The 9,191-nt window shown below is 41.2% G+C and overlaps 1 protein-coding gene across 2 annotated transcripts in view; it reads left to right on the top strand.

Annotated features, from left to right (window-relative positions):
* Window positions 1-9,191, top strand: part of ube3c (ubiquitin protein ligase E3C) — a 177,268-nt gene that overhangs the window by 70,887 nt on the left and 97,190 nt on the right. For both annotated transcript variants that reach the window (XM_043690704.1, XM_043690705.1), the window contains exons 13-14: window positions 3,552-3,712; window positions 8,352-8,584. In XM_043690704.1, coding sequence (XP_043546639.1) covers window positions 3,552-3,712; window positions 8,352-8,584 — 394 coding nt within the window. The remainder of the gene's footprint in view (window positions 1-3,551; window positions 3,713-8,351; window positions 8,585-9,191) is intronic.

Here is a 9,191-nt window from a genome sequence, read left to right as displayed (position 1 = left end):
ATAATGCAATAAGCTTCAATCTGCAATTTGAGAGGGAGAGGGTACAGTCGGAAGTGACAGTACTTCTGTTGAATAAAGGGAACTATGGAGCTATGAGGGAGGAGCTGGCCAAAGTTCAATTGTGCAATACCTTAGCAGGGATGACCGTGGAGGAACAATGGCGGATATTTCTGTGTATAATGCAGAAGTTGCAGGATCAGTTCATTCCTAAAAGGAAGAAAGATCCCAGGAGGAGGCATGGGCGGCCGTGGCTGATGAGGGAAGTAAAGAAACATATAAAGTTAAAAGAGAAAAAGTATAACATAGCTAAGATAAGTGGAAAAACTGAGGACTGGAAAGCTTTTAAAGAGCAACAGAGGATTACTAAGAAGGAAATACGCAGAGGAAAAATGAGATATGAAGGTTAACTGGCCAATAATGAGTGGTGGGGGCATGGAATGCGCTGCCTGTGGGAGTGGTAGAGTCAGAATCTTTGGTGACCTTTAAGCGGCAATTGGATAGGTACATGGATGGGTGCTTAAGCTAGGACAAATGTTCGGCACAACATCGTGCTGAACGGCCTGTTCTGTACTGTATTGTTCTATGTTCTACAAGGGTTGCATAAAGATAAATATGCAAGATGAGGGTTCATGGAATTTGGAATAATAGCTTGGGGAGATGAGCATTTTCAAATTGGGCCATTTTCAAGCTGGCTTGCTGTGATTCCTGAAGAAGGGCTTATGCCCGAAACATCGATTCTCCTGCTCCTTGGATGCTGCCTGACCTGTGCGCTTTTCCAGCAACACATTTTCAGCTCTTGCTGTGATTAGTGGAATGTAACTGTTTGGAATCTGTTTCTGATTTGGATGAAGGCATGTGGCATGATGTGTTAACTTTGCTGCAGATTCCAATCGAATGAGGAAGGCATAAACTAGGCTGTAATTTGGATAGGGTAGCTGAGTGGGTAACAAGCTGGCAGATTGGATTCCATGTGTGGAAGTGAGAGGTCATTAATTTTGGCAGTCGAGAGTAGAAAAGCAGAATATCCTTTTAAAATGGGTGAAATTTGTAACTGTTGGTCTTCAGAGTTCCTTGCATGTATTTGTGCAATGAACACAAAGTTAGTACACAGGCCCAGCAAGCAACTAGGAAGGCAAATGTTGTGTTGGCGTTAACATCAAAAGGATTGGAGTACAAACATAAGGTCCTGCTACTGTGAAATCTGGCTTTACTGAGACCATATCTGGAAAATTGTGTAATGTTTTGGTTTCCATGGTTGACATAAGTTATACATGCCTTGGAGGGAGGACAGAGGTGGTTTGTTTGATTGAATTCTGGAAGCAGAAGTTTGAACTGTGATGAAAGGCTGCATAATTTGGTTCTGTAAAATCTGGAATTGGGGGGAAAAAAAAGAGAAGTAATCTTTTCGAAACTTGCAAGATTTTGAAGATGCTTGCAAGGTCAACATAGAGAGATTATGCTCCCTGGCTGGAGAAACTAGAAAATAAGGGATACAAATTCAAGGTGAGGACTTGATTGTTTGGGAATGAGGAGAAATTTCTTCATTCCGCATTGTGGATATACTGTACATCACCACATCCAATCTGAGATAGAGTTTTGATGTCTTGGGAAAATCAAAGAAAATGTGTAGTGAGCAGAAACGTAAATTTGAGCCAGAAAGTCTGCTGTAGTCATGTTGAGTGACAGATCTGGGTCAAGAGGTTGTATGGTTTATACCGGTTTTTATTTCCTCTTTCTCGCACTTAAAATTTGTAAAGCTTCCAGGGGCATTGGAAAGTGCAAATTTGACATGAGCATCAGGGAACTATTAAGACAAGTGCGCAAAGAGCTTCTCGAAGGAGAAGGAACAAGTAGATAAGCAGAAAGGTTTAAAACATGCCTTAGACAGCTGAGAGAACAGTGGTGGGGCAGTAGCAGTTGGCGATTTGCAAGAGACCCAATTTGCGAAGATGTAAAGATCAGTTGCTTGAAAAATAATTAATTGGAGGTTATACATCTCCGGAGAGGTAGGCGATGGAGGGAACTAGACATGATTAGAGTTGACCTGTCCCCTTGTCTTGTATTTTGCAATCGAAAAGTCTGATTGGTCTCTATTTGTTCTGTGCACTGCGTAATTACAACCCCCTCCAGCTTGCATGAATTCACTGCAATGAATATCCAATTATTGCTTGCCAGTGAGTTCGTCAGTGGATGTATTTGATATGTAAGGTGGAAACTTTATTTGCATCACAAACCTAATTTTGAGCGAGCACCAATTATTGACTTTGATCATTATCATCGCTCGCTCAATCATACCCATTGGTCATAGTCGTCTGTTTGCACACTGTATGACAAAGTATTTTCTCTCCAGTGGTCACCTGGTTTACACAACACAATTTCAAGCATTGTGACCATTTGTCATTTCACTCGTGAAAGGCCAGACTTTCTGATCTTTGCATTAAGGAACTTAGTGTCGCTCCAAACTTGAATTCAAGTTCAATAAAATTTATGACATTACTGTTCTTGTGAAGCACAAAAGTTCCAAAAACCAGAATGGTATACACAAGACACTAAGGTTTTTGGTTTGTCTTTTAATCTATCTAGAATTGATTGGACAAAATCTTTGCATTTAATATGTTCTCGTTGCTCAGACTTGGGGGTGGGGGAGAAAAATGATTCTCTGAAATGCTAAATCATTACTAGCCATTTAAGAGAATCTCATTAAATCATCCACTCATTGCCTTGGCATGCTCCCAGATTACCACATCCATTCTTAATGGGAGCTCTGCCCTATTAATTACCATGTAATTTTATTCATTAAAAAATTCTCTGTCAAATGTTCTGAATCATATGACACTGGATAAATTTAATTTGGAACCATTCTTTTTGATTGTTATACATACTACAAAAAGAGATGTCATTAACCAGCTCGATGCTTAATTTTTGTCAAGTTTACTTAAGAGTGAGACAAAAAGTGGAAGAGTGTTCTCAAGGTATACTTTAAGGTTATTGACATTACTATTGTTTTCTATATCAGAGGAAAAGTGGTCTTTAATTTAAGATACTTCCATACCCCTTAATAGGATTTTTATACTGGGAGCATTTGCTCAAAGGACAGATTAGTCTGAAAAATAATTCATTGCCCATTCTGTGGTGATTCTGCAGTGGAACAACTTGAGAGAGGTTGCTTGGGAAAACAAATTGAAGCTGCATAAGCAAATTTGAGTTCAGGAGCTGGAAAGGTCACATGGCGCACCTTTGCAACAAACCATCCCAAACAAGGTTGTGCAAGTATTGCTTTTTCCTCCCATTTGTGTTATCTTCCATGCAAGTGAGGAAGATGTTCATACACTATTTTTCAACATATACTATGGAAAAGATATTTTCTTAGTATAAGAATATTTTTATGCCTCACTCTGACCTGTTTGTTAAATGAAGGAAGATTGATTTCTGAAGTTTCATCTGTAGTTAACTTAAATCAGGTTTGCTTTGTATGCATGCATGTAATTTTTGAAAATGTGCTTGATTATTTTCTAAAGTTACGTTAGTAATGCTATTTTTTTGCACCTAAGGTCGATGGTATCATTACTTCAACTGATCTCTCGAGGATCTCCAATGTCACTTGAGGACTCACATCGGATCATACCTCTCTTTTACCTCTTCAGCTCCCTCTTCAGCCATTCCCTTATTTCAGTACATGACAACGAATTCTTTGGAGAGCAGACTCAAGGAGGTAACATTACCAAGTCGAACCTTGTTGCTCAAAGTAGATTTGTTATGTTGGGTTTCCACTGCGTAAGTGCAAAATATTCTGAAATGTTTATGCATATCCATTGCTGTGAACAATTGTTTTAATGCCATTCTTGCGATATTTGGGAGAGCCCACTATCATGTCCCTGGTGAGAAATGTAAACTAGGAATTGAACCTGGCAATCTTGCTGACAGAAGTTGCACTTGAGATGGTCTTGTGCAAGATGCTTTGGTGAGTTGCTGCAGTGCTTTCGAGCCAAAGCATTTACATGACAGCTCAGTTAAATTTGGTTGATTTTGACTCCTGGAATGATAGTTCACAGTGATGAGGTTGTTCGTTACTTTTTATTGGAGGTGGTCATTATATGGCACATAATACAAATATTACTTGTCACATACCTGCTAAAGTCTGAATGTTGTCCAGGTCTTGCTGGATGTCAGGTATAGACGGCTCTTATGTTATCTGGGGAGTTGTAAACCAGTTCTTTTCTCTTCCCCACCCCGCCCCTCAGAAAAGGAGACGCAAACTGCATGCACTATTCTAGCTATGTCCTCACAACATGTCCCCATTCCTGTACTGAAAACCTCTTGCAATGAAGGTCAACATACCATTTGCCTTCTTTACGGCCTGCTGCACCTGTATACCTTCGAGCCACTGGTGCATAAGGACACATAGGTCCTGCTGCACACTCCCCTCTCCCAATTTATAGCATTTAGGTACAAATCTGCCACCTTGTTTTTGCTTCAAAGTGAATAACCCTTTAGCCAAATTATATTTCATCTGCCATTGATTTGCCCACTCATCCAACCTGTCCAGATCATGCAAAAGGACTTCTGCATCCTCGTCACAGTTCACCTTCCCATCCAACTTAGTATCATCTACAAACTTTGAGGTATTACATTTTGTCCCCTCATCCAAATCATGAATATATATTGTGAATAGCTGGAGTCTGAGCACCGATCCCTGTGGTGCCCCACTAGTTACTGCCGGTCAATTTGAAAAGGATCCTTTAACTCCTAACTTTGTTTTCTTTCTGCCAACCAGTTTTCTTTTCATCTCATTACATTTTCCTCATGCGCTTGAATCTTGCACAATATTCTCTTATGCAGGACTTGATCAAATGCTTTCTGAAGGTCCAAATATACCGCATTGACTGGCTCCCCCTTGTTGACTCTACTAGTTATATCTTCTTAGAATTCCAACAGGTTTGTCAAGCATGATTTTCCCTTCATAAATCTATGCTGACTCTGTGTCTGAGTCTGCTGCTGTTATCTCACTGCTCCGCTATAAAGTCCTTGATAATGGATTTGAGAATTTTCCCCACTACCAATGTTAGGCATACTGGTCTACAATTCCCTGGTTTCTCTCTACCTCCCTTTTTGAATATTGGAGTAACATTAGCTACCCTCCAAACTGCAAGGACTCATCTAGAGTCAGTAGAATCCTCGAAGATGACCACCAAAGCATTCACTATTTCTAGAGCCACTTCCTTAGGTGCTCTAGAATGTAGGTTATTCGCCTGGGGATTTATCCGCCTTTAATCCCCTCAATTTTTCCACCACCATTTCTCTTCTAATATTGATCTCCCTCAGCTCTTCCCTCATGCTAAATCATGCATTCCCTCGTGCGTTCCTTGAATGTTGGCCATTGCCTATCCACTGTCATGCCCTGAAGTAATTCTCCCCAATCTATCACGGCCAGCTCATGGCTCATATCTTCATGGTTTCCTTTCTTAAGACTCGGCACTCTTGTCTTTGAATCAACTATCTCACCATCTTGATTAAAAGTTTTATCGTGTTACGGTCGCTTATTTACAAGGGGTCCCGCACAGCTAGATTGGCAATGATTCCCTTCTCATTATAGGTACCTAGTCTAAGATGGCCTGCTCTCTCGGTGATTCCTCCACATGTTGGTCAAGAAGACCATCCCAAATTTCACACATTCCTCCTCTATGGCATTGTGGTTAATTTGATTTGTCCAATCTATGTGCAGATTAAAATCACCCATGATCACTGATTATTCTCTTGGCACATAAATCTCTAATTTCCTGTTCAATGCCATTCTTAACATCACCACTGTAGTTTGGGGGTCTGTTTTTTGCCCTCGGTATTTCTCAACTCATACTGACTCCACATTGTCAGAGCTAAATCCTTTGTCAGTGTTATGTTAACTTCCTCTCGAACCAGTAACGTCACTCCACCACCTTTTTCCTTTTTGCCTGTCCTTCCTAAATACTGAATACTTTGGGGCATTCAGTTCCCGTCCCTTGCCACCCTACAGTCATGTCTCCATAATCTCAATTTTATCGTACCTTTACATCAATCTGCGCAATTAGTTCATCCATTTTATTTCAAATGGGTTGTGCATTTAAGTTTGTTCCACTGGTAAGTTTCCCTAATTTTTAAAGAATCCTTGTGCATAAAGATATTCACCTGTTCTGTCCCTCACCTTTATTGTTTGGGAACCATCTGCGACATCGCTAACTTGCACGTTTATCTCCTCCTTTAATTTAAATTTTCTACTTTCCCCATTAACTCATTAACCCCCCCCATAATTCAAGTAAAAGCCCTGTCTACAGCCCTAGTTATGCGATTTGCTCGGACTCTGGTCCCAGCACGGGTCGGATAAAGACCATCCCATCAGAACAGGTTCCTTCTTCCCTGGTACTGATGCCAATGTCCCATGAATTCAAATCCATTTTTTCCACACATTTACCTGCTTAATCTTATTGACCCTTTTGACAATTAGCTCATGGCTCAGATAGTACTTGAGATTATTACCTTTTTTGGTTCTGTTTTTTTTTAAAGTTTGGCTCCGAGCTGCTTATACTCCCCCAGCAGAACCTCTGCCTTAGTTTTGTCTTTCATTGGTATCTACATGGACCACAACCACTGGATCTTTACCCACCCACTCCAAGCTCATCTATAGCCCAGATGAGGTATCCTGAACCTGAGCATCAGGTTGGCAACACTGCCTTCGGGACACTCAATCCTGGTCCCAGAGAATAGCATCTATGCCCCGAACTATACTGTCCCCAATTACAATGATATTTCTCTTCTCTATCTCCGCTTCAATGGTTCCTCGCACCATGGTGGTGCGGTCAGTTGGCTCATCCTCTCTGCAGTCCCCATTACCGTCCACACAGGGAGCAACACTCTTGAACCTATTGCACAAGGACAGGGGCTGAGGCTCCTGCAAATGTACCTCCTGGATCCTTCTACCTGCCTCACTCTCAGCCACACCCTCCTGTCTCTGACGACTAGCCAAATTTGAGTTAGTCAGTGTAAGGGGTGTGAGTGTCTCCTGGAACAGAGCGTCCAGATAACTCCCTCTCCCTGATGTGTCGCAATGTTTGAAGCTCAGACTCCAGCTCATCAGCTCTGAACTAGAGTTCCTCGAGCAAGCAACATTTGCTGCAGACATGGTCACTGGCAACCACAATGGAGTCCACCAGCTTCCACGTGTTGCAGAAACAACACGTCACTTGATCCTCCATTCTTATTTTATTTAATTAGTTTTGAATTTGTTTTTATTAAAAAAATGAATTTTTGTATCTCTGCTTATTATCTCAATCTGAACACAAGTTGTAACCAATAATTTAACAAGATTCAATTTAATACCGATTCAAATTTAGCAGACCCCTTATTAGCCAATCAAATTACAGTCCTCCTGTGACATACTTTTCAGTTTTCCCCCTCAGAATCAGAAACTCTTAGTTACCCAGGCTGCTGTCTGCTCAGTTCTACTGCTGAAGTGAAGGCTGCAAATCCCCAAGTTAAGTTTTCATATCACTTACCTTCCCAGGCTGCTGTTTGCTCCTGCCGCTTAGCTCCACTGGGTAATTGTCTTTTAACTACCATACCACCTTCCTTGTGCTAGGTATACTCCAACTAGTGGAGAGTTTAGTTGATAGTCGTTGATTTTCAGTTTTACTAGGTTTGTTTGCTGCCTTGATGTCAAAAGCAGTCCCTTCCTGATCTCTTACATTAAGCTTTTTTTTGTCCATGATTGGGGAGAAAGTGAGGTCTGCAGATGCTGGAGATCAAAGTTGAAACTTTATTGCTGGAACAGCACAGCAGGTCAGGCAGCATCCAGGGAACAGGAGATTCGACGTTTCGGGCACAGGCCCTTGTCCATGATTGGACCAAAGTACAATGAAGTCTGGAACTCAGTGATGCTGGCACACCCTAAATTTAGTACCATTGAACAGTTTGTTACGGTGCAAGTGGTGCTTCAGGAAATTCTGTCCAAATCCTTAAAGACTCGTGTGAAAAACCTTTTCCTGCTATCAGTTCTTTTGCCAATTATTGTAGATCTGTGCTGTTTGATTGTTGAAACTTTTGCCATTGGAAAAATTTTTCCTTAATTTACTTTACAAAAGCCTTCATGGTTTTAAGCACTTCCACCACTTCTGTTTAAGGTCTTCTCTACTCCAATCTGAGGAACATTGCAGGAAAATCATTATACAATTGCTAAGTTGAACAATTCTGTAAAGAATATAAAGGAAAAATGTCCATGTGCAAATGTGAAAAAGTCACAAGTTTAAAGACTGTAGGATTTTTTTGCTGAAAGTAAAACATGAGGTCTACATCACTGTAATGTTGTAATTCTGCTTTCTTAGGTGTGGGTCAGCAGCCACCAACAATGATGCCATTCACTTTAAAAGAGTTAGTGACGTTATCCCGTTGCCTTCGGGATGCTTGCCTTGGAATAATTCATCTGGCATATCCAGAAACCAAACCAGAGGTTCGGGAGGAGTACATGGTGGCATTTAAGAGCATTGGTGTGCGGACCAATACTGAAATGCAACAACGAATTGAAGCGGAGAGAAAAAGATGGATTCAGCTTTTTAAGGTGTGTTGGAGAGTAGTAAGTTATAAAGAATACTTCCTTGCATGTTTGTCACAATTTCTAATTTATTCTCAGTTAAATATTAAACCCAGCAAAAAAATTTGAAAATAATGTTGAAATCTTTCAGTTTTTTAACCGATTCATTAACCATTTAGAACATAGAACATAGAACAATACAGCACAGAACAGGCCCTTCGGCCCACGATGTTGTGCCGAACATTTGTCCTAGCTTAAGCACCCATCCATGTACCTATCCAATTGCCGCTTAAAGGTCACCAAAGATTCTGACTCTACCACTCCCACAGGCAGCGCATTCCATGCCCCCACCACTCTCTGGGTAAAGAACCTACCCCTGACACCTCCCCTATACCTTCCACCCTTGGGATAGGTGTGAATAATCCAGGGGTTAGGGTCGGGAAAACAGTGCCTAAGAGTGTGGGATAGGGCAGATTCATACAGGGATTATGTCTGGAACACAGTGCCCGAGAGTATGGTGGTGGTTGGTTTAATGCTGGGGTTAGTGTCTGAAACAGAGTGGCTGAGAGTCAGGGATAGGCCAGATTAATCCAGGGGTTATGGCCTGGAACACAGTGCCTGAGAGAGTGGGATA

Source organism: Chiloscyllium plagiosum, chromosome 5, assembly GCF_004010195.1.
Source record: "Chiloscyllium plagiosum isolate BGI_BamShark_2017 chromosome 5, ASM401019v2, whole genome shotgun sequence".
NCBI lineage: Eukaryota > Metazoa > Chordata > Chondrichthyes > Orectolobiformes > Hemiscylliidae > Chiloscyllium > Chiloscyllium plagiosum.
The sequence above is the reverse complement of the archived record's forward strand: the minus strand, read 5'-3'. Positions and strand labels throughout refer to the sequence as shown.